Below are 27,067 nucleotides of genomic sequence, written 5' to 3' on the forward strand. Positions count from 1 at the left end.
AATAACAGTAACAGCGTTGTAATGATAGAAATAGTAATTAATTAGATTACTAGTTACTGAAAGCTGAAACATTTACAGCATTAGTAACAGCGTTACTAATAATGCCGTTATTCTCATCACTATGTCACTATGTATGTATGGCATTCTGCTAAAATGTTAGCTCTGCTCCAGTACAGCACAAATAAAGGAATCACTTTTCACATTGGTTTAAATAGTTAATTAAGCACTTATTGTGATGGAGGGGTTTGTGTGTCCCAGGGATCCCAGGGGCTAGGTTGTTGGGGGGCCTTTGCCCCCTGGTAGGGTGTCCCATTGCAATTTTGTCCTTTGTGAGGGATAAGACAAAGACTGAAAAGACTCCTACGAGTATACAACTAAGGGAACAATTCACCCTGCCCAGGATAGGGTTACTGAGTTAGTGCGTGAGGCTGAGAGGTACCAGCTAGATATAGTCTGGCTCACCTCAACGCACGACTTAGGCTGTGGAACCAGTCTCCGAGAGAGCGGCTGGACTCAGTCTACAGTTGCCCTAGGTGAGAGGCAGCAGGCTGGGGTAGGTATCCTAGTATCCCCTCTGCTGCCTGTACATTGGGGTTTCTCCCTGTGGATGAGAAGGTTTGTTCCCAGCGCCTTTGGGTCGGGGGAACCGGTCTTGAGTACCCAGCCTTCTTGGAGAATAATGTAAGCGTTTAGAAAAATGTACTTTTTATTGCACCATGTTCATTCACTCATGAGCAGCTAGATCAGCACCCTGATCTACAGTGTTCTATAGAGTCTTGCAAATGACCTACCAATATTATTGAGGTGTGTTGTAGCAGGGACACTTGTAAGTTTCAGGACACTGGCCCTAAAGGACTGGAGTTTGACACCAATGCTGTAGATGGTCATTATTTGGTATGCTCTTCTAAGGTTCCTGGCTCTACAGATGGTTGTCATAGTCAATGCTCCTCACATGGTTTTTAATAACTGCTTTGCGCAGTTATTAAAAACCAAGGTCCTCCCTCTATAAGACAGCTGTATGTCATATAGAGGCACCCACGAGACAAGCAGTGGGCTTGGGTCCAGCAGATCTCACCAGTTTTTTAGTAAACCCTTCCAATTTCTTTCATCTGGAAGTCACCCCTTCCCAGAAACACACTTAAACATTTCATCCCCTCCCTGTCCCACTGTAGCAGAGCTGGCATTTTTGGTTTCACTTTATTAATCCACTCTTCTGGCAAAGGCCAACACATTTTGACCAGTTGACCTAAACAACAGAAGCTGGTTCATATAATGCTAATTTCTGAGTGCTGATTTTATTGTGCCCAGTCATAAAGACTTTTACATCATCAGCATATGGTGACAAACTCACTGGAGAGTGCTTTGAACCAGGAAGGTACTGATTATCAGAATGTTGTTTCTTTGGGGTGTTTATGAATAAAAACTGTATGTCCCTAATTTCTGCCTTTACATGTATGTAAACTCTTGTAAACTACAGACATCAGACTGTTCATCTCCACTATCCCCACTTTAATTTTATATGTATTTTGTATGCTTTGTACTCGACTTTGTCTACTCTGCGGTCAAAATGGCTTGGTCCCATTAAAACTTTTAAAATCCCTTTTCTTTAAATCTAGAATATACCAGGCAAGAAATTTGATGCAGTGCTGAGGAACTTGGATTTAGCCCAAGCAGAAGACAAGGCCAGTTATGTACTGTCGTCACTGGCTGCGACCGAGGAAGAGAAGAAACAGGTTGAGGAAGCAACAGTTGGACAAACAAAGAATGCATTGTGGTAATAAATTAATTCTGTTAGGTGTTAAGCAAGAAAATTTTAGTGAACTGTGTCTCCTAATTTGTGTTTCTTTATAAAAGGCTGGTATATTGCAAGAAGACTATCACAGCTAGCAACTTTGGTTTGGTTGTGGGTGCACTCCAGGGGAGCTCATACCCTCCTTCATTATTTAAGACTCTGCTTGGCCGGTAGAACCTGACAAAAGGATCTAAAGTAAGTTGTTAGTAAAAAGGGGTCTGTGCTTCTAAGAATGCATTTATGACTAAGTGATATTTTCATCCCCAAAGGCATGTGATTGGGGGATCCTTTATGAATCAAAGGCCAAGCAGCTGTATACTGACTCTACTGGTGCCGTTATCAAGGAGGAGACTGTTTTTATCCAACAATGGGCTGCTTGGTGGTTCTCCAGATGGGATAGTCAAGTTAAGTCAAGTCAGCTTTATTTGTAAGACATTTAAAAGACATCAAGTCTCGGCCAAAGTGCTGAACAGGGGTATAATGTAAACAAATAAAAGAAAGAATTAAAATAAATGAGGTTAATTGTATACACACACACACACACACGCACACACACACACACACGCACACAAGCAAACTCTTATATACACTTGTCCATACAAGTATATATGTACATATGCACACACACACACACACACACACACACACACACACACACACACACACACACACACACACACACACACAGGTACACACGTGGACATTCTCCCCCCCCCCCCCAAAAAAAAGATTGACACACAGGAAAAGACCCAGGAGAACCAAGTTAACAATAAAAATGATAAATAAAAAACAATAAAAACAGATAAAAAGCCTGAAAACCACAAATTTCACCCCCGAGCCTCGACTCTCGCGGCCCGGTACCAACGACTCATGGACCGGCCCGGGGGTTGGGGACCACTGCTCTACTTTGATTACAGTAAGTAACTAAAGTAAAGTAAAGTTTATTTATTAAGCACGTTTCATAGACAGGCAGTTGCAAAGCACAGCACACAAAGGTTAACATAAACAGAGAAGTAATAAAATAGACAATACAAAGGGATAAATGTAAAAACAAACAAATAAATAAATAAATAAAAAGCATTGATCAACAGAAGGCTTGTTTAAACAGAAACTTTTAACTGCTTTTTAAAGGATTGCACAGAGTCAACCAAACGCAGCTGTGGTAGACTGAAAGGCTCTCTGCCCTTTAAAAATACATAAAAACTGTCATAAACTGCAAAAACTGATGCCATTAAATAATAATCCACTCACAATGTTGTTTTCCATGTTGTTAGTGAAAATATTGTCAATTGAGGTGGCACAGTGAGGTGTAATTCTGCTTGGCCTGGTTATTTTAGGATGTAAACTCAGACTGTATATAGTGTTTAAAATTCATTGGTAATTTTATGCTTATTCGTGTTTAGCAGATCATTGTTAAAATCACCATGATAAACATAACTTTTTGATTTGTTTTTGAGAACATTTCTTCTATGAAGTCATTAAATACATGTATGCTTGAGCCTGGTGCTCGATATAAACAGCTAATTATTAAATGTTTCTCTTTTTCCTCATGAACTTCAGTTGTTATATACATTCTAATAAGTTATCAATTGTAGTTGTCATACTTTTCACCACCTTATAATTAACTTCAACCCCTCCAGTTCAAAATCCAGTCGTTTCTCTGCATTGATCATGTTTTAGATATGGCAATAATTCCAAATGGTTTTGTGAATTGATTAAAAATATTGCTTTATATTATTGAAATTGCCACATAGACTTCTGCTATTAAATGGATTATTGATCACTTGTTTTCCGTGTTGATGGTGTGATTACACTGTTCATCAGTGAAGTAGCAGCAGTTGTTGTAGAAGAAATTCTTTTCTGGGTCTATATCCAAGTCCACAACATTATGGTCTGTGTATTGAAATGTTCTCAGTTTCAGTTGATCATAAACAGAATTCCACTGAATTAAATTGTTATTGTCAGATTCAGGTGAAATTCTTTCAGATTGTGCCATGTGGTGTGTTGTGTGTCACATCACATGTTTATTCATACCGCCAGTGTAAGAGTAACATCAGTATTTGCCCAGTTCAATGTTTCAATGACCAACACTTTGGCTTGTTCTGGTGTTCCACTGAGCATATCATTACACTCAAGGACCAGCCAAAGTTATCTAAGTGCTCCTCAGCCATTGTGCTTTTAAGCTGTCCATATCTATGTTGGCAACAGAGTCTGATCAAGGTTTTATTTACAAAGTGAACAGTTAAGAAAAACTCGTCAGGTGCAAGTCAAGATGATCAAAGAAAAGTGCGCCTTCAGTCAACAGGATGTATTATAGAAAATTATTTGGAGATAAAAAAGAGAAATACTTGATTCATTATGAGACCAGAGAATAAAGAATACTGACTTCTTGCAAAACTTAAAGAAGAAGAACCACAATCTCCCAGCAATATGAGACAGCTGAAGGGCTTTGTAAAGAACAAGAAACAGACAAAATTAGAAAGACCCCAAGATGAAGTATGGAAAACAAATGGGGAAAAGGAGGATTGATTTTCACCGATCCAGAAACACAAGTCCCAACTAATGATGCAACAAAAGCCCTACATCAAAAAGCAAAAGAGGAACACATGTGAAAACCTGGGGCTCAAGGAAAGTTGACATGAATAAAACAAGAGCTCTTCCGATGACAATACCAATAATGTGTCAAACAGTTGTTAAAGGGAAGAGGCAGAATCAACACAAACACAAACACAAAGCCCGAGTCTCAAAGCAACTGAGGTCACACCAGCAGCTACAGAGCCCGAACATAAGGCTCCACTTTTATATCCATCTTTGTCAGCAAGTTCACTTCCACAAAATAAAGTGTAACTCCTGAGCAACCACCCATGCAAGCCCCACTCATCATGGTGACAGGTGGAGTTTTAGAAGACAAGGGAGGCGCCCTACCACAAAAATATTTCACAAGATCTCAGACACAGATCGAACAAGCTCAGAGCCCAAGATACACATGCCACTAGGGCAGGGCAATATGGCCAAAAATATATACTTCACACGAGACAAAATACTTTACAACTCCACAACTTTATTCATGCAAAAAAAAACCCATCAATGTATTTTCACTTTAACAAGCAGCTGTTTTTTATGTGCATTAAAGTTATATAAAAACGTAACAGTGCAAATGCAAATTCCTGGCTGACAGTTTAACCAAAAGGCATTTCCAGTGGAAACTGGCCGACGTATCCTCAGCATAACCATGTAGAATATCCACAAAACTTAAAAAGAGGTTATACACACACAATACGGTAATATTATGTTGAAGCACAGTACGTATCACTCCGCGAGGCTCCGCCTACGATAGCCGTAATGCTCCGACAATCCATCAAGCGGTGCGGCTTCGTAGCTTAGCAAAGTCGCACTGAAACATTTTTGACAGATTTTCGAGCGCCGTGTACATAAAATCAGTTCGATGAAACTATGAAAAAGACTTTTTTTTTTTATACTTGTGTTAAGTTTTGTATGGTAATTACACAAAAGTCAGGTTCTCAGGTTAAATCTGACAGAAATAGTTTACACTGACATCCATTAAAGGATGAGTGTCGCAAGAAGCTGTGTTTGCATTTATTTGCACTGCTTTCCACTCTTGATGTCTATTTATTTTAAGCTTTAACTATAAAAGGGTCCATTCTACAAGATACTAACCCCAAATTCATCCATCGGAGTATGAATGTGTATGAATGTCAGCTAGAAAGCACTTAGAAAAATGTGCTTGTGTGAATGCAAAAGTTGTATAAAGCGCTTTGAGTGCTCAGAAGAGTAGAAAAGCGCTACATAAGAACCAGTCCATTTACAAGTGAATTAAAATGATGTATTTTAATCATACTAAATTTTAAAAAAAAAAAACAGCAACAGTGCATTAGCTTTTTGTCATGGTCCCCGTGTCCGCCCAGCCGGCCCTGCAGGGCTACATGTGTTTTGTATTCTCTCTCTCCCTCTCTCTCCTTCACCGCTCTGCCTGGGCGGAGCTCACTGTGGGCTCCGCCCTTGGCCCACACACCTGTTCGCGATTAGCTGTCATTACCTGTCCACTATTTGAGGCCGGGACGCAGATCTTCGCGAGACACGTTAGTGATCCTCTTAGTACTTTGTGACCTTTGAGTAATTTCCCTCTCTTGTGTGATAGTTTTCCTCCCCGGACCTGTGACCTTCCTGCTGCGTGGACGTGTGTGAGTTTGGACGTGGAGACGAGAGCGAGTGTGAGAGAGCTTCCCTTTGGACCTTTGGAGCCCTGGATTTTCCCCTCACTGTACATATTCTGCACTGGTGTTGTAAATAAACTGTTTGGAACGTCACCCTGCCCTGCGCTTGAGTCCCTGCTGTCGACCGTGACACTTTCATTATTCTAAGAAGAGTCATTATACAAAATACGACTGAACAGAGAAGCAGTTTGAGATCTTCTTTTTCAGTTTTTTAATTGGAATAATTGCAGTTTGAGTTTGGTTTTTGTTTTTTCTGGGTTTTTGGGTTTTTTTTTTGCTGTTTTGCAGCATTGGCATTTAAACAGCATACACATGTTAGAGGGTCAAATTCATAACTCTGGTTTTGCACATTATAGAACACGACTGTCTCCTTGATACTTCAAGACTGTTACTGAACATCACCAGAAATTGCTATTGCAGTTTTACTCAGAGAAAACTGAGTAAAATGTTTAAAGATTCAAAAATTTTATACTATGACTGTTTGCATATGAACCATACCTGTGCTGACCTAATTTGGTTTTGTGGAGGAAAAGACTTTTGGATTTCCTGCCTCAGATGGGGTCAGGAACCTGGTAAGATTAAAGTTACCAGTGACTGTAATAGGACACTGGTTGAACCTAACTCAGGTACTTGTGTGGTTAAGATGATTTCTTAATTTTGATCTTGATTCAATAAAGATTTTGATATAAATTGGTGTTATTCTTAATTAAGTTGCAAATGGATTTAAATTCATACTGTTGGGTAACTTTCCATAAAACTGTACCGCATTAATAAAGTCTACTGTTTAATTGGCTATCTGAAAATACCATTGCAGGTTTGTTTGAACAATTTGTTTTCACATGACTGAGGGTGGTACAGAACAGGAAGGTGTTAGGTATGCACACCTCCCTTGTACGTAAAAAGTGTGGTATCCTGTATCCTGCACTTTCATTCTTAAATAAACAGGTTAAGATGCCATTCTTGGAGTATGCTGGAGGACCTGGAAAGTGAGGATGAGATCAAAGAAACTGGAAGGATACTGAAATAGGACACTTCCTCTTATGTGTTAAAGGTTTCTTGTTGTCTTTCACTATGTAACAATAGTGTGATCAGACATTTCCAGTTGACCTCATGTTGCACTCTTTTGATAAGTCCAGTAACTATTATTAAAAGAATGACAGATTATTCTTTTAATCAATTTACACCTTGAAAGGTATAAAAGGAGGAATTAATTTTTGTTTTTAGAGCTAATGCCTCATCATTGGCATAACATTTTTGTGTTTTGTCTTTTACTGCACAGAGTCTATTGTAGAACAATTTTGGATTCACTCTGATACTAACAGACTACGACCCCTTCACAAAAATGTGGATAGAGGCTGTGGTACGTACAAGACAACAAGGCCTTAGATTAGGTGCTGTTATGAAATGCACCCCAGCTCCATGTTTATGCAGGTCTGACTGGAGGGCAAGAGGTGGTTGTCATGGTAACGGGAATGTAGCTGGCAGAAGGACGAAGTGCGTTTCCAAATAATGAGATGCCCAGAAAGTTGCAGAAGAAGAAACGTGAGCTGACATCAGACCCAAGGCCACCCAAACTGTTTCCACCAATCATGTTATGGTTATGTTTTTGTGACATGCAATAGATACGTGTTTAGTGCCCGGGCGCGGCAGCCCTTTGTCTCTGAGCCAGAGAGAGAAGGTCCATGGCAACATGAAAAACTAAATTGAAATTCTAACCGTTTTGATAATAAATTGTGAAAACTTATAATTGGAGCATATTTGTGTTCTCTCTCGTGAAAAACCCTACAGTGACTGTAGCTCAGGAGGTAGAGCAGGTCATCCACTAATTACAAAATTGGTGGATTGATTCCCTGGCAGCCAGTCAGCAGTACTGCCTTGGGCAAGATACTGTGAATGTGTGTGGATGTTTACATAGAAAGCATTTAGGCAACGTGCTTATATGAATTCACTAATTTGAGTAAATGGGGCACGTTGTCTAAAGTGGTTTGAGTGCTATTACACATATTTCTCTAAAAAGGACTTCTCGTTGCTGTAATTTCATCACTTGCAATTTCTTGGTCTTTTCTGGTGAATCGATTTTTTTTCCCCCAATTGCAAATTACTACGGAGCCCCGCAGGGGACATGGGAGAAAAAAAAATTAAGACAGACTTTTGCGAGATCTCGCAAAAGTTTTGCGAGATCTCGCAAAAGTTGAATTCCAACAATGGCGGCAGCTACTTAGTTGTAATATTACTCTTTCTGGGTCACAAAATACACTTTTAAGATATTTTGAGGCGTGAATGTAGTTGTGTACCTGCTCGGTTTACAAGACATCACATATTTGCAAAAGTGCTCCGATGTTTTCGGAGATCTGACACCCACCATCTCAAAGCTAACGGGAGGTCGAGACCTACTACAGCCGGGAGGAACACCACTTTCCCGGCACATCGTGCCTCGACCTCCCGGTCGGCTTCGAGCTGGCGGCCTCCAAAGAATGCGGCTAAAACTTTTGCGAGATCCCGAGTCCGTCTTAATTTTTTTTTTCTCCCATGTCCCCTGCGGGGCTCCATAAATTACCACAAATTTCAAACTCCAAAAGTTAGCTTTTGTCATTGTTTAGAGTGTTCTAACAGAATGTACATTTAAACAGTGCTGTACCTGTGGAAAAACACACATACACATGAATGCATTTGTACAAATAATTTTAACCGTGACCAATCATCTTGTCCACCTCATCCAAGTTCCTGAACTATCATCCTAAAACACTTCTGCTGTCAGTGTCACTATAACCATATGTCCACTGCTATTCAGTCTCGATGTGTCACTCACCTTGTACAGCCCCACAGTAGTTGGACCGCTTAAAATCTAGACCAGATTTGGTCTTGGCTGAACGTGATTGCCGCAGAAGCTGGTGTTTAAGACCGGAGAATGACTGGGATGGGTCATGTACAACAGCAGGCTGGATAAACAGGCTCTCCTCTCCCATCTGGATAAAACCCATCTGTCAAGACATATACAACTTGAAATTATTATGACTGTGTTGGGAAATCTGGTCCTGGAGCAAGAAAAGCATAATTTTAAAAGTTATATTTATTGTAAATTTACATTGTTTATTATTACAACCAATAATTCCAACATAGTGAAGATATAACAAAGTACTACATTTGAAAGAGCTCTATTATTTCTACATTTTTAAAATAAATACAGAATAAAAATAATGTAAAATTTTGGAATGTTAAAATAATTTGTTTGTACTTTTTAAGTAATTTCTGAGAAGAGTTCACATTTTGCTGTAATGTTAATTCTGTTTACCTAGTGTATTGCTACAACAATTTTTTCCCACATTCAAAAAGTTTGTTAACACCTTGGATTGGGGCCAGATTAAGTGTGATTCAAAAAGGTCCAATGATGATAAACGCAAAAAGACACCTGGCAGATATGGCTGTTTCTCTGGAGAATAAGTGTGAAAATTTAGAGGCCAGATCAAGAAGGAACAACCTCAGGATAATGAGGGTTCCCGGGACACACGCCTGCTCTGCATCCCCTGTTTCGGCACTGCTGAAGGAAGCATTGGGCTTGAAAGGAGCGCCGCTGCTGGACAGGGCACACAGATCACTTCTACAGGCTCCCAAACAGGGGGCTCCACCACGGATCATCATTGCCCATCTCCACTACCTGTAAGAATGTGCAAATATCCTGCCGCTTGCTTGGGAAAAACAACAGATCACTGTGAATGGCCTGTCTATTTCCGTTCTCCCGGACTATACCACACTCATGACTGTTTAGTTCACCCTTTTCTATTCCATCTACAGTACTGTGCAAAAGCTTTAGGCACGTGCTGTAAGCAAAGAATGCTTTCAGAAATATAAATGATTATTTATTGGCCCCAAATGTATTCTGCAGCAGGACAGCAAACCCAAACGTACAGCCAAAGTCATTAAGAACTATCTTCAGCATAAAGAAGAACAAGAAGTACTGGGAAGGATGCTCTGGCCCCCACAGAGCCCTGATCTCAACATCATCGAGTGTGTCTGGGATTACATGAAGAGACAGAAGGATGCGGGGAAGCCTACATCCACAAATGATCTTCCCATCCCTACCAATGAGCAGTTAATTCTGAAAACTGATTTTTCTCTTTTGAATATTTATTATTGCTCATTAATAAGACAAAGTTATTTCTTATTAGAGGCCTTGAAGGTAATTAAGTCTTTAAGAAATTCCTGTGGTTTAACTAATTGGCTTTTTAATCACCTTTTCATCACGACTTCTGAGCCACATGGACACCAGAACAAGGGTTGTTCGTGTTTACCAACAGCAAACACTCATCATACAAAAATTGACCAGGACCAGAAGCGCTGTGTGTCGTTAGGTTGCTACGGAAACCAGGCATCCAGTCCTCGGCATCACCTGATGCCAGTGGCCGAGGGATGGGTCGCCGAAAGCGATGTGTGAGGACACGGAAGCGCAGCAAATGCGCTGGGGTCTGTGCTAGGCTAAGAGCAAATCCAAGCTGGTTGGCTCTCCCATCCATCCTGCTCTCAAACGCTTGCTCACTAGACAAAATTAACTGGACTACATCCAACTCCAGCAGACTACACAGTGGGAATTTAGGGACTGCAGCATATTTGTTTTTACAGAAACATGGCTCAGTTCCGGACACCACCATTCAGCTACACAGGCTCACCTCATTTCGTGCCAACCGAAATGTAGCTCTGTGCGGTAAGACTCGCGGTGGTGGCATGTGTATCTACATCAACATGGAATGGTTATGGACAATCAGACCACTTGTCTGTTATGCTAATTCCGGCATACAGACCGCTCATCAGATGCTGCAGACTGCTTCTGAGACAGCTGAGAACCTGGCCTGCAGGAGCTCTCTCTGCACTTCAGGACTGTTTTGAGCACAATGACACATATGTTCAGGGAGGCTGCAACAAACCAACCACACCAACTTGGAGGTGTACACATCATCGGTGACCAGCCGCATCAACAAGGGCATTGATGATGTCACTGTCTTCCAGGCTATCACAATACACTCCAACCAGAAACTGTGGATGGTGGGTGAGCTGCTAAAGACTCGAGACCACGCGTACAGAGCAGTTGACAAGGCGGCTCTGTGAACAGCAAGGGCCAAACTGTCGAACCACGGACACTTCCAGGACAGCGGCGACACGCGGCACATATGGCAGGGCACAGAGGCCAACACCTCCCTGTGATGGTGACACCTGCCTACCAGATGCGCTGAACAACTTCTATGCCCTATTTGACGCTCAGAACAACATAATGGTGAGGAAGACTACCCCTCCTCACAATGACCAGGTTATGTGACTGACCTCGGCTGATGTGAGAAAAACACTTCGCAGACTTAACCAACGGAAGGCTGCTGATCCAGATTGATCACTCTTCCACGGATGTAGAGCAGCTGCAGATTTCCTCACTGACATCTTCAACCAAGGCCACCGTGATCGTTCCTGTGTCAAAGAAGTCTCTGGTGTCCTGCCTCAACGACTACCATCCCATTACACTCACACCCATTATGATGAAGTGCTTCGAGAGGTTTGTCATGAGGCACATTAAGACCATTATTGGCTAGCTTAGCGTTAGCATGCTGCCTGTGCAGGTGCTTGCAAAAAGCTGAAGTTGTGTTAGCAGCATAATGCAGCTGTTTCTGTCCTGGAGCAGTCTCCACTTTACCATCTCTCATGGTCTCATGCTTTTATCCAATAAAAATAAAAGTAATGTCTATATCCACGCTGTAAACTGTGCCACCATTTTCCTCCTTCAACACACAAACTGCAATCAGCTGATCATAGCGAGAGTGCAAGAACCGATAAGCGGGATCGATAGGCAGGCAGACTAACGATTCCAATGAATTGGACTATTCCCATCCCTAATTAATAGTAACCCTGAATTCTTGATCACCTGATTTGGTGCTACTTGTATACAATAGAAATTCAAATTTAATAGCCGAGCTAACTACATTGGTTAGCCTCCTACACAGGGCAATCCTGTTTAATTTGAAGTCTTACAGATTTTTTCAAGAAGCATTTGACAGTTTTATTTTCTATTTTGAATGGCTTCAAATCAGTAAAACAGAATAAGGTTTAGTATAGTATAAACACAATGGACAATTATACTCTGCATTTACTATAAACAGGCCTCCTCTGACTATAATGGTGTGGTATGCCATAAAATACGGCTCAGCCTGTTCCAGCATTTGTGCAGACATTCCACTCCCAGCTGAACCTCAGGACTAACAAATGATGTTAGCCAGCAGAATGTGGTCTGGAGGATGGATTAAAGGATTTCTACAGCTCCATCAACATATGAATATGATACCAGTCATAGTTACTGGAGAGTAAATATATCAAAACTATGCAAAGTATGTAAAGATAGCTGTATTTGGAGGGATGTGTGGTACTTTAAAACTTTCTCTATTCTCAGAGTTTCAATACTTTTAAAGAGATTAAATTGATTCATGAAAGTTTGATTTAACCTATCAAGTGCTGCACAGCGAAAGCAAGTGAGAAATGGGTTTGGTTAAGTTATACTGTAACTGTGAGAATATCAAATTTTAGAACTACTGCTCTTTCCCATGTTTTTTTATACATTATTACACTGAAATACAGTTTATTTATATGGTAATATCCAGTTGTTTTGTCTAATATCTACAGAGTTACCTGATGCCAAAGGTAAGGTTTAACTAACACAGCTTTAAGATACTATTTACAGTGTACAGTGAAGAATGATGCATAGCAACCATGCACACCTACATCTAGACCATTTGTCCATGTACATGAGAATTTGTTCTCAAAAATGTCAAGTAACAAAAACAGTGATCTCAAGTCACATGGACCAAGGTATAGCCACTAACCAAAAGAGAGAGAGTGAGAGCTAATGATTTCCTATAACCAAGCACTTGCTAACAATCTCCCAAGAGGATAAAAACTCCAGCAGGACAAGACACAGAGAGGGAGGCCATATGCCACGTAAGCAAAATGAGATCACTGTACTGTCTCCCATAGGCAAAGATCATTCTGGATCAGGCACCTGCTAGATCAAAAAACAGACATCAAAACACATCATGACAAAAACTCGAAATTCAATTCAATTTTATTTATAGAACACCAAATCACATCAATAGATGCCTGTAGGTGCTTTATATTGTAAGGTAAAGACCCTCTGCTGCAAGTGACTGGGGTTGAGGCGAGGGAGACGGGAAAAAACATTATGTTTTGGCAGAGAGCAAGAGATTGCCTTTATTCACTAGTTATCAATGTGGTGTATAAACACACAGAGAGTAAAAAGAGATGAGTGAAGAGAAACCTCAGTGCATCATAGGAAGCCCCCAGCAGCCTATGTCTATTGTAAATGGGCAAACAGACCTTGAAAAAAAATTCACAATTAATAAAGAAATAAAACTTCTGTCATTCAGTCACAAGTTGTTCATCAGTTTAACTTACATGGGTACAAATTAATCTTACTACAATGATCGCAGCATTCGTATGCATGTCTGTTCCCTAACTTGTGCTAGACACATTAATCAATCTGGATAAAACTTGATATATAAACTGCCAAGGCTACCAATATTATCAACATCTATAGAGAAATCATTTTTTTATAATACTCAAATTCTTAAAAAATATATGTATATACATGTTACTAGATTTCCCCAACAGTACACTAGCAAAATGACTGAAACTAGCATTAAACTAAATTAAAGACTACATTACGTGTATGTGTACATTGCTGTTTGTGAATACATTTTGCTATTATCAATTTTTGTGCAGTTGCATTTTGGGGTCCCTGGAATCTATCACTATGCAAATATTTGTTCAAACGGTGGTGCTCGTACTGCCAATAATTGAGTACTTTGTCTTATAAAATGAAGTGAATGTAGCTTGCTTACCATTTCGCTATGTACTATAATAAACATAAAAAGAATAACATCAATTCATTAATTAATAAAGAGACTCTACCCTACCCTATTGCTTACCAAAGTTCAGGTTTCAGTCCTGTTGGCCTTCCAATTTGTGCACTGTGCAAAATTATCTTGGGGAGTGAGGAGTGTTGTTATTCCCAAATACATTTTAATTCAACTAAAATGGCCCAGATGACATTCAGCAACCTAATTTGTGATGGGTTTTTTAAGTATGAGAGATTTGAATCACCTATGTTTAATTCTTATCACAGTCTCATCAATCACTACTGGGGATGGAAATTGGATAAGAATTTAGCGACTATCGATTTCACTTATCAAGTCGATTCTGTATCGAGTCTCTTATCAGTTGTCGTTGGGTTCTCTTTGGCTCTGTTTGGACAGTCGCCTGAAGTAGCAATAAAGAAATTCCTCTCTTGCAAATGAATTCATGCTGTTAAATGTTTGTGCATGTTTTTTGTGTTGGAGTCGTTACTCAAAAAAGTCATGATTGCAAATATTACAACCTCCTCCGACCACAGGTACAACATGCCCAGGACCCACTACAGTTCGCATACAAGGCGGATGTCGGAGTGGAGGATGCCATCCTGTACCTCCTACATAGAGCCCACTCACACCTGGACAAGGGAAAAGGCACGGTCACGATCCTGTTTCTTGACTTTTCAAGTGCCTTCAATAACATCCGGCCCTGTCTGCTCCAGGAAAAACTGAACAGGATGCAGGTGGACCCCTGCCTGGTCGCTTGGATCTCAAACTACCTCACCGACAGACCACAGTACGTCAGGCTGTGACACTGTGGTCAGCAGCACAGGAGCACCACAGGGAACTGTGCTGTCCCCTCTTCTCTTCACCCTGTACACCTCTGACTTCTGCTACAACTCTGAATTATGCCATATTCAGAAGTTTGCAGACGACACGGCCATCATGGGGTGTATCTGGGATGATCAGGAAGAGGAGTACAAAGGTCTGGTGAGGAACTTCGTCACATGGAGTCACACAAACCACCTGCAACTCAACACCTCAAAGACCAAGGAACTGGTTGTGGACTTCGGGAGGTCCAGAGCAGGTCCACTGCCGGTTCAGATAGAGGGGGAGGAGGTGGAGGTGGTCAACACATGCAAGTACCTCGGGCTGTGGGTGGACAATAAACTGGACTGGTCATGCAACACTCAGCACCTGTATAAAAAAGCCCAAAGCCGACTGTACTTCCTCAGGAGGCTGAGGTCTTTTAACATCTGCAGGAAGCTCCTGAGGATGTTTTACCAGTCGGTGGTTGCTGGAGTACTTTTCTATGCTGTGGTGTGCTGGGGGAGCAGCAGACTCATCCAGGCTGGAAAAACTGATCAGGAAGGCTGGCTCTGTGGTCGGCATGAAGCTGGACACTCTGGTGACAGTGGCAGAGAAAAGGACACTAAAGAAGCTGCTGGACATTATGGACAATGCTGGGCATCCTCTGCACACGGCCATAAACAACCAGAGGAGTCTGTTCAGTGACAGGTTGCTTTTCCCAAAGTCAAGAACCAAAAGACTTAAAAACTCCTTTGTCCCACACACCATCAAACTGTTTAACTCCTCACTGGAGGAGAGTTTCATCTAATCTAATCTAATCTTTCACGTTACTCTGTAAAACAGCTAAAACACACTGTATCAGGATCAGCGTTTAACAATATAAGCCTGAGGCTCCAACCCCACACACCAACACAAATTCCTAATGAGGACATCCATCTCTGAGATCTTTCTCTTAGTAGAATACAAAGCTGACCACACAAAGCAAAGATGAAAACCAGCACAAAAACGCGATCAGAAGCATGAACAGGTAGAAAGAGAGGCTGCAGCCTGACTGCTCATCTGCTTGTTACTTGTTGAACTTAAGGATCTGGCTTTTGGCTTGCACTCAGCTTTCGCTCTGGGTTCATGGCTAGCTTACCATTAGCATGCTGTCTTGGCAGATGCTTCCAAAAAAACAAAGTTGTGTTAGCAGCATAATGAGGCCGTTTCTGTCCTGGATGCAGTTTTCCACTTTGCCATTTATCTCGTCCTTTTGTGTTTCCATGCTCTCGACTGCGTTGCTATTTTTCTCCTCTGACATGCGAACTGAAATCAGCTGATTGCTGTGGAAGTGCAAGAACTGATAAGTGGGATCGACAAGCAGGCAGACTAACAATACCAAAGAATTGGACTACTGGGAATCGGTTTTCTACAAGAACCGGTTCTCAGTTCCCATTCTTTGTCACTACATGTCGATTTGTAGCACTTTAATAACCTACCTTCTGCCTCATGCTTATATTACCAGTATGTAAGTGAGTGGCTATGCCATACATGAAAGGTTGGATGTTTCTGATTAGCTAGCAAATGACCAAACCGAGCATATTAAACTAAACTAGACAAAATTAAAGTTTTTGGCATTGGAGTCAAGATCTCTGGCTTTGATAGAGCAATATCAAAAAATATAAACTAAAACCTGATCAATCCAAAACCAGTTTGAATAAATACCCAAATAAGTCTGATTATATGATCTTCAATTAGAATCACATATCAGTATTTAGATTTTTTTTAATAGACGAACTGATGATAGAGAGAGCTAAAGTGGGGCTATTAGCAAGTACCACTGTCTACAACATGAACACATTGATTTTCTAATCATAAAAATAATCACCAAATCCAGTTTTAATGAAAATGTCAAGCTGCATCTCAATAAGCAAAACCAACATTTTCTTTGCCATTTCTGTACTGAAGAACATGCCAGAACAAAGCTTAAAAGGTAGACATAATGTCATGGTTCTGGGTATTTTACAGTGTTTGTGAGTTGTTCGTTCATGTTTCACTTTTAGTTAGTTCATGGCTCGTTTTTTTAAGAAAGGATTTATGCTTATAGCTTTAGTCTTCAGGTAATAATCTGACCATTACCTTGCACAAGCTGTCAGACTGATAAATGGACTGTGCCTCCTCCCCCTCCGCATCCCCATCCGCACAGCTACACTGTGAGCTGTAGTCCATGAATAGCATTCTCACGTAGCTCTTCCTTTTCTCCAGATGGTGATGGTGATGCCATCCTCCGTGGACCAATTTGCTCTGTAAGCAAATTTGTGGGTGTCAAGAGAGGATGGTAGGCAGTCTCTGATGTGCTGATGCATATCTGCTCGAAACACTTCATGACTACAGACATGAGGGCTATAGTAGTCTGTAATCATTGAAGCTGTCTATTGCAGTCTTTTGTGGGATGGGAATGATGGTGGAGGCCTTCAGATGGGAACAGTGGCATGAGTCAGACAGGTTGAGCAGGCTGGTGAGGATCACTGCCAGTTGGTGCACGCAGGCTTCGACCGCAACTGCTGGGGCTGGCAGCTCTCCTGGGCTTCACCGCTCTCAGTCTTCTCCTCACCTCATGTTCCTGGAGGGAGAGGAGAAGTGTACCAGGTAGGGTGGAGGTGGGGGGCAGGAGGTGCTAGGGAGGGGCGGTCTCAAACAGCTGTTGAGCTCCTCTGCTACGGTTAGGCTGCTGTTGGGGGGCTCCGTCTGAAGGTTGGAGGCTGAGGGACAGAGTTTTGACGCTCCTTTTGATCTCCAAGGCCACCTCTGCCAAACAATTGAGAGCAAGCTGTGACTTGTCTTTCTTTTCTTAGATACACCCTAGAGCACAACCCAAGCAAGAAAGAGCAGTTTGTTGCTTTAATGCAGTATTTGACAACCATGCAGAGCTTCCACCTCCACAGAGTGCTGGCATTTACCAACACTTGGTCTATGAACCGAGAAAGCCAGACCAGATCAGAGTAGTTTTTGACTCGCACAAAACAACGGCATCTCTCTGAACAATGTTCTACTCACTGGACCAGAGTTGTACCTTCTCAGATGCTTCAACCAAGGCCATCGGTGCTGTAGCATACCTCAAAACAACCAAGACCACCATACCCAGATTAGACCTCAGCAATTTCCACAGCCAGCACTGCTGGGAAGAGCTTATTGTCGAGGAGACAGCCTTGGAGTTATGGATGGAAATCAATAAGAAATTAGCGATTTCGATTCCATTGCCGATATAACTTTTCGAGCCGATTCTTTCTCAGTTCTCACTGGCTTTGAGCTTGATGCAGTCTATATAAACACTGGACCAGCATTCTTGTATAAATCACACAAAAGCTCTGTTGAGCAGCAAGATACCTTCAGTCTTGTTGACCCAGACTCAGATAGCCATTACTAAAAGGTTTTCCTCTTTATTAGTGGCACATCAAGTCAAATGTGTATATGATCCAACTTAAGCTTTATCAAACAGATATACATGAAGTTGTACTAAATCATTGTATTAATCACCTTGCTATTGTATTTTTTTTGCTTGATCATTGGCTAGCAGCAGATTCCCTTGACTCCAAAGTCTACAAGAAAATTTGCTTTCTCCACCCCTTGTTTTTACCAATTCTGTCTAGTGTCTCATGGAGAGCTGCATCAACATGCTGCCGTGTACCTGGATGATGTCATGATCCACAGTGACACCTGGGCGAAGCATATGCAGCGAGATGCCGCAGTGCTGCAGGGGTTCACCACCAACCCAAAGAAGTGTGCAGATGCAATGGAGAAGACTCCAGCTGTTGCATCCTGTTCTCATCCCAAGACCAAAAAAAATGAGATGCAGCAGTTCTTGGGGTTGGCTGATTACTTCTGTAGGTTCAACCCAAATTTCGTGGAGCTGACCAGCCCTCTGACCAACCTCACCCAAAAGAGTGCCTCTGAAAGCTATCGGAGCATGATTTAACTAGATTTACCCTCTGGGATCAACGGACACCCCCAAATCATATGACCCATTCAAGATGACACAGCAACAAGATGCACCCACACTGAGTTTCCATTTCAACTTGTGCTGAAAGTGCAGAGTTGAAACTATGTACACAACAGTTTTTAAATTGTGTTGATAGCTCATGTAAAACAAGACAAATAAATATCAGGTTTAGTGTGGCAAGATACAGTAGAAATTGCATTTTCTAAGGACCGTGAAAAGAAAAAAAAATCCATGACATTTCTTTCCTATTGGTGTAAAAAAAAAAAATTACAAATTTCAACCAATCAAAAATATTATATGCCAACAATATTTAGTTGTTTAGGAAGAGAGAAAAGTTTTGGGAGTGACGGCAGCGAGAGTTTTGAGATGTGAGAGATTAGTGACATTTAGCGTGTTTGGAGTATATACAGGGAGTGCAGAATTATTAGGCAAATGAGTATTTTGTCCACATCATCCTCTTCATGCATGTTGTCTTACTCTAAGCTGTATAGGCTCGAAAGCCTACTACCAATTAAGTATATTAGGTGATGTGCATCTCTGTAATGAGAAGGGGTGTGGTCTAATGACATCAACACCCTATATCAGGTGTGCATAATTATTAGGCAACTTCCTTTCCTTTGGCAAAATGGGTCAAAAGAAGGACTTGACAGGCTCAGAAAAGTCAAAAATAGTGAGATATCTTGCAGAGGGATGCAGCAGTCTCAAAATTGCAAAGCTTCTGAAGCGTGATCATCGAACAATCAAGCGTTTCATTCAAAATAGTCAACAGGGTCGCAAGAAGCGTGTGGAAAAACCAAGGCGCAAAATAACTGCCCATGAACTGAGAAAAGTCAAGCGTGCAGCTGCCAAGATGCCACTTGCCACCAGTTTGGCCATATTTCAGAGCTGCAACATCACTGGAGTGCCCAAAAGCACAAGGTGTGCAATACTCAGAGACATGGCCAAGGTAAGAAAGGCTGAAAGACGACCACCACTGAACAAGACACACAAGCTGAAACGTCAAGACTGGGCCAAGAAATATCTCAAGACTGGTTTTTCTAAGGTTTTATGGACTGATGAAATGAGAGTGAGTCTTGATGGGCCAGATGGATGGGCCCGTGGCTGGATTGGTAAAGGGCAGAGAGCTCCAGTCCGACTCAGACGCCAGCAAGGTGGAGGTGGAGTACTGGTTTGGGCTGGTATCATCAAAGATGAGCTTGTGGGGCCTTTTCGGGTTGAGGATGGAGTCAAGCTCAACTCCCAGTCCTACTGCCAGTTTCTGGAAGACACCTTCTTCAAGCAGTGGTACAGGAAGAAGTCTGCATCCTTCAAGAAAAACATGATTTCCATGCAGGACAATGCTCCATCACACGCGTCCAAGTACTCCACAGCGTGGCTGGCAAGAAAGGGTATAAAAGAAGACAAACTAATGACATGGCCTCCTTGTTCACCTGATCTGAACCCCATTGAGAACCTGTGGTCCATCATCAAATGTGAGATTTACAAGAAGGGAAAACAGTACACCTCTCTGAACAGTGTCTGGGAGGCTGTGGTTGCTGCTGCACGCAATGTTGATGGTGAACAGATCAAAACACTGACAGAATCCATGGATGGCAGGCTTTTGAGTGTCCTTGCAAAGAAAGGTGGCTATATTGGTCGCTGATTTGTTTTTGTTTTGTTTTTGAATGTCAGAAATGTATATTTGTGAATGTGGAGATGTTATATTGGTTTCACTGGTAAAAATAAATAATTGAAATGGGTATATATTTGTTTTTTGTTAAGTTGCCTAATAATTATGCACAGTAATAGTCACCTGCACACACAGATATCCCCCTAAAATAGCTAAAACTAAAAACAAACTAAAAACTACTTCCAAAAACATTCAGCTTTGCTATTAATGAGTTTTTTGGGTTCATTGAGAACATGGTTGTTGTTCAATAATAAAATTATTCCTCAAAAATACAACTTGCCTAATAATTCTGCACTCCCTGTAGTGTCTCGTCTTATGTTAATTAGTGTGAAGTCAGAACAAAAAGGGCACTAGTGAATGTCACAGTTGCTAGCCAAAAAGTGACCAATGGCAGATTGCAATGCAAACCCTGTTTTGTGATGCAGAGAAACTATTTTTTGGATATTATTGTGACGCCTAATTGTTCTGTCATTTTAAAATTGACAATTTATATTTGCATTTCAAGTTGTGAACATGTAAACAGAAACATGTTTGTGGTTTTCACAGTAAAAAAAACTTCATAAGTAATTTAAATTTGATATTTTCTGTGTACTTTTAGATCAATTGTGTTAACACAGAATGTCAAAATGAAAATGTAACTGTAATTTCAGACAAAGGTAAAATCAAAAGTAGTCACAAATGGGCAATTATACACTAGACCCCAGGGGATTAAGAAATTCAAGCAGAAAGCGACTGCACTTCCTGAGACGACTGAAGAAGGTGCACCTCCCCAAACCCATCCTTATCCTTAACACCTTCTACAGATGCACCATAGAGAGCGTCTTAACCAGCTTTATCACAGTCTGGTACGGAAACTGAAATGCGTCCAACCACAGAGCCCTCCAGAGGACTGTGCGGACTGCTGAGCGCATTATTGGCAGCTCTCTGCCCAGTCTACAGGGTATTTACACCTGACACTGAATTTGTAAAGCCATTAGCATCATGGCTGACCCGCATCACCTCTCCCACCAACTGTTTACTCCTCTTCCATCCGGAAGATGACTCTGCAGCATCAGGAGCAGGTAGTTTTTTCCCACTAAGCAGTCCGGCTCCTGAACACCATGCTGCCCTCCATCACACACTTCTTGGACTATATAACACTCTCCTCTCACTTCCAATACTTGCACTATTCCATATTACACTGTTCCACTCTTGTATTTATTTATTCTCATTTTTCCATTTTTTATTCTATTTCTATTCAATTACAATACTGCTGTACTTATTCTTAGTTTATCTTAGTTCTGTATTGTTGTATTTGAAATTTTTAGTGCTGTCAAAATTAACGCGTTAACACAAATTAATCCACTACATTTTTTTAACGCAATTAACGCATCTGGAGTGCAGAATAACTCAAAATCCCTGAAATGTTTCTGTCAGCGCATTTCGGGCAGTTTGTCCAAGTAGAGTTACCCTCGCACATGTGCAAATGGGCAGGTGATCTGGTAGTGACGGGCAGCTGAACCAATCAACTCAATATGGAAGATGATAAACACACATTGGCCCTCTCGATGGGAAATTTCAGTATTAAAAAAATAACAAGATGGAACAGTCGACCGACGTGAAGTATTTTGCACATTGTGCAAGAAGGAATTTTCTTTTCACCGAAGCACTTCCAGCTTAAAATATCACATTGAAGCAAAGCTTATGTTAGTCAGGGATGCTGCTAGCACTTTGGCTAACGTGTCACCCAGCTTGCAACAAACCACTCACGGAGCATCGGGGGCTCAGTAAGTCGACCTCGGACATATTAACTGACACAATTGCCAATTGGATTGCAACAAAGTGCAGACCTGTTAATGTCGTTGAGAACAGAGAGAGAGGATAAATGTTCACAGAGTTTTTTGTTTACATGAAGGTTTAAGATGTTCAATAAACATGTTAAGTGCGTATATTTTCCCTCTTTTCTGTTTGCTCACGCAAAATGAAATGCGATTAATATAGAATAAAAATGAATATTTAATTGTGATTAATCAAAATGAATCCACAGTAACCCTGTGATGAATCTGATTAAATATTTTAATTGTTTGACAGCACCAATATATATTATATATGAGTGTATACTTACCTATTAGTATATAGGGTTTTTAAAAAGTTGTATTTCACAGGAGAGAAGCTGTGTTAAAAGACTGAAACTAATCAAATTCTCTTTGAATTTAAGCATTTAACATTCTTTGTGTTTATTCTGCTTCATTATGTTGCATAAATGTCAGTTACAAGCTTAAATATAAAGTTGAAAAAATGTAATTGCAACCAGGCTATTGGTCAAGTAATTGCGATTAATCGCGATTAATTACAGAAGAATTGTGAGATTAATTAGGGTTTTTTTTGTTTTTTTAAATCTATTGACGGCACTAGAAATTTTATTTTTATTTCTACACTTTGTAACTTCGACCCAGGAGGATGACATTTCATCCAACTGTACACTTTGAGTGTATAATGTTGGGTTGACAATAAAACTCTGCTTGACTTGAAATTCTTTGGCCAAGGGTCTGGATTCACAACAGTTACGAATCACCAACAACCAGGAACTGTTTTGTAATTCAATGTCTAGGGAGAGGAGTCTTCATCAGCCAGTGAGGAAGGTCTGGATGAACAAGAAGGACTGGACGGGTCCACAAAAGCCCCAGTAGTCAGTGAGTCAGAAAAAATCCAACTGAAAGCAGGCAGGGACCAGACCTGCAGCCAAACTTCAAGTAAACCTTAATTCTCATCAAAACACCTTCCCACTTCTTCCTTGTCCTGGAATATTTGAAGGAGATTTGATCACCCAAGTAATGCTTTATCCAAGTTATGTGGGATGATCTGATTTCAACAAGTGTTCGGCGATCACACACCAAAGGAACAAACTCATCTTTACTGCAAATACAGAATAAAAATACTGCAAACAGGGAACCAGTTTAGGTCACTGGTCAAACGTGTGCCCATATGCCTTATTGCTAGAAAGCAGCAGCCGGGGTTTGAGTGCGACCTGTGGCCTTTTGCTCTGTCTTCCCTTGCCCTCCTATCCTGTCTACTCTGCACTGATGAATTTTGAATACAGGTTAAAAAAATAGAAGAAAGAAACGCAGCAAACAATAATCCAAGCAGACCTGACAGATGGCTGGCCATGCAGATATCAGTCTCATTTATCCACTGCTTCTTGGTCGCACAAGGGCAAAGTGGGCTTGCACTCTTATGAAATTTATCCAACCACAAACAGTTGAACTACCAGATCAACTGAGCAACATGGTTAAATCAACTCTGTGCACGTGTGTGTAGGCCAGGCTATCTCACATACACATATACACAGTAAAGTGCGACTGACAGGTGTCCCAGAGCTTGACATGGTTAACATCCATTGCCATGGGTCCCAATTTAGAAATAAATACATTTTTAAAAAGGAAACGTTTCTCTTTCTCTCAGCGCAGTGGGCAGTGGTTAGCACTCTCACCGAACAGCACAAAAGGGTCGTTGGTTGTAATTTACCAGCTGGCTTCTTCTATTTGTTAGCCACACCATAAACTGGGAACCTGTCAGGGGAGTATTACACCTCTTAGCCTATGACGGGGTAAGAGGTGCCAGCCAGAGCAGGTCAGCCACTAATCAGAAGGTCGGTGGTTCGATCCCTGGCTGCATGCCAAATATCCTTGGGCAAGATACTAACCCCATGTTTGCCTACTGGTGGCGCCAGTGTCCGGCAGCCTCGCCTCTGTCAGTGCGCCCCAGGGCAGCTGTGGCTACAATGTAGCTGCCATCATCAGTGTGTGAATGTGTGTGGATGGGTGAATGACTGAATGTAGTGTAAAGCGCTTTGGGGTCCTTAGGGACTAGTAAAGCGCTATACAAATGCAGGCCACTTACCATTTACAGTCCCCCTGTGGAGTCAGCCACCGTCTTACATCAACTTTAAGAGTAGTTTTTATCCAATTTCCACAAAACACTAATCATGGATAAAGTTTGCAATACATTTAGAAACACTGGACAAGCAACTGAAACATTTTCATGCAGATTGCATTTCTGCTTTGTTGCTTACAACTTTTGTGTTATTACTTTGGAACATAATTTCCTCCAGTAGTAAAAGCAGTACTAACTGAACTGTGGCATCTTTAATGGGAGTTTTTATTCCCCTTGTTGCCTCAGTGTTCTTTCTCAGTAACCTGCTCTCCAACCTTCGTCCAGCTGTTTGTACTGGAAAAATTAAACTTTAAAAGTGATATTGTGTTATCATCCCCTCAGTAACCCATTTAGGGTTGGTTTGCTTGTAAGTCAGATGTAATGTGAATGTGAGTTTACAGAATTACTTACTGTAAGCACACATTTACAGTGAGTAACATGTTTCTGGTCTTACTGACCACTTAGCCGATTTAGAATCACAAAATAAGCTAACATGCAGGAGGATATGAGGCTGTAAGTTCATGTATTGCAGCTGCCAAAGTTTTTGTTTTTCCATATGAACACACTATGTGTCTGTTCACTGCTGGACAATGATCTTCTCATTCAGTGTAGGTGGGTTTAATGCTCAAATGTGGCTACTAAGGCTATACAGAGAAAATAAAGAAGCACAGCTTTGAGAACTGACCTCAGGCCTGTTGAATCCAGGAGTCCAGGACTGAACCCGGACCCCTACCTGCACAGTCCCATTACATAAGAGTATTATCAAAATACCAAACACTAACCCCACCCCATTCCTCCACGAGTGCCTCAGAGATCAGTGACTGCTATAGCTAGTAAAAGTATGTGACTCAAAACATTTTAAAGTGAAAGTTTCCGATGGATGTTGGCAAACTACTGATCTCAATTAACAGATTTGACTATTTAAAATCCAGTATTTTGTAGTTAGGCAGTATTTTCCTTGCAATACTTTAAGACTGAAGCAATCGCCTTATTCCTCTGTCACTAATCAAGATGTGGACAAAGTGATTACATAGCACCACTCAACACACACAGAGCATGAAAGAAACACAAATTAAAATTGTTAACTCCTGGCCTGCTCGCTCAGCTTACAGATATGTTTCACAGTGGAAGTTGCTAATCTTTGACTCACTGAGGAGATTGTAAGATGCAACTGCTGAGTGGAACTTGAATTACAGTGTTTTGCCAAGCCCTTAATATGCAGTTAGTGTCGAGCTGCATTGTGCGACTTTGAACTGACTGACCCACCATCAGGTCAGTGGGGTTTAAGAGATTAGCAGTTGTTACAAAATCATGCTTCAGAGGTGCTTCACTAGGTGACTGAAGTCTCACTAGCCAGTTTGCTGTAACGTAGTCTTTAGTTTTATGAAAATGAATAATATGACCCCAACTGCTTGAATCGAATCATATGACACCTATTAACAAGTCCAAACACACACACACACACACACACACACACAAAGAGAAACTGCAGACACATTTACCAGACCACCGCAGGTGCTAACTGATGCCAGAGAGTCTGTATGGTTAATGATGGCTCCAGAATAAAAGCATAGCTGGTTCTTGGATAAGCTGTTTACCACAGCGCTTTTCCCCTTGTACCTCTCCTCTACTACAAAGTCCTTGGACAGAAACGTGCTATCCCGCGTTAGATTTAAATGCAGGTTGCTTCCGAAAGCGGGCAGTAAGACGATGATGTTTTCTGGTTCCGAGCGTCCTTCTCTCGCGGCGTCCAGGGAGCGCTGACCGCGGCGCTGCAGGGTGCGGGTAGTGTGGTCGGATAGGTGCGCCTCCTGGCCATACAGCAGCCTGGGAATTACTTCATCTGTCTCCAGCTCAGACTGGGCTGTGGATAGAGACAGCCTCCATCAAACAGCGACCACATTGGACAAAAATAGTCTATCCTAGTCTGAGTGAGGAAACAGTCTGCTCCGGTGCTCCCTGACTCTTAGCACACACGTTCAACATCCGAGCTCAGTTTGTGGATCTCAAAAATCTAAAGCCTTCGACTATTCGTAACAGAATGCAAGTAACTGGTGAGAAACATTTGGATTTTTAACTGCAGAAAGACATTTCTTCAGCTGCCCTGTGTCAGCCGTCGTACAAGGCAATGAGTTCATGCGTAAGAGCTGTTATACTTACCAGTAAATCCGATGCAGAGGAGAAAGAGCAGATGGACAACATGGCTGTTAACCATGATAAAAACAAAGCAGCGCAGAATGAAAAACTAAAAGTGCTTTATTTTGAGGAAACTGAAGCGCTTAGCGAGGCATAGGTCGGAAACTCTACTTTTCCAAAGTAGGAGAAGCTTCAGTAACTCAGGCTGGAATTACTTTGCAGCGCAGGACACGCCTACACAGCTGGAGTCCGCCTCTACTCGCGTGAGATTGGGTCCGTTAAACCTTAAGGCGACCGAGGCCGAGAAATCTCTCTATTCTCATTGGCCGGCAAAGCTGTTGGAAAGTGTCGTGGGTTGAAACCCTACACGTGGTTTCAAGTGGGGAGAATTGCTGATAATTGTCAAAGGTTTTTTGTATTCTGCTTTTCATTTTTAAGAGAAAACTTTGCATAGACGGGAGGGGATGAACAAACGAAAGAAAATGTGATTGTTGAACAGTAAAAATACAAATAAAAAGGAGATCATTTTTTAAAACTACATAAACCAGAGTTTTTAGGAGTAACTGCATAAATTGTACTTAAATAGTTTTTTATATTCTAATTGTGCTCTCAAAAAACTTTTTATTTCAAACCTCA

General features: G+C 41.3%; 1 protein-coding gene across 1 annotated transcript in view; it reads right to left on the reverse strand.

Moving 5' to 3' along the window:
- adamts17 (ADAM metallopeptidase with thrombospondin type 1 motif, 17) overlaps positions 1-26,648 on the reverse strand; it is a 108,104-nt gene extending 81,456 nt beyond the window's left edge. Inside the window, exons 1-3 of the mRNA XM_084923214.1 lie at positions 26,456-26,648; positions 25,798-26,159; positions 8,837-9,008 (exon numbers count right to left, since the gene is read on the reverse strand). Of these exons, the coding sequence (XP_084779340.1) occupies positions 8,837-9,008; positions 25,798-26,159; positions 26,456-26,510 (589 nt within the window). The 5' untranslated portion in view covers positions 26,511-26,648. The remainder of the gene's footprint in view (positions 1-8,836; positions 9,009-25,797; positions 26,160-26,455) is intronic.
- Positions 26,649-27,067: the final 419 nt, after the last annotated feature.

The sequence above is a fragment of the Perissodus microlepis genome, chromosome 1 (genome assembly GCF_051167445.1).
Source record: "Perissodus microlepis isolate ML-2025 ecotype Zambia chromosome 1, ASM5116744v1, whole genome shotgun sequence".
Classification (NCBI taxonomy): Eukaryota; Metazoa; Chordata; class Actinopteri; order Cichliformes; family Cichlidae; genus Perissodus; species Perissodus microlepis.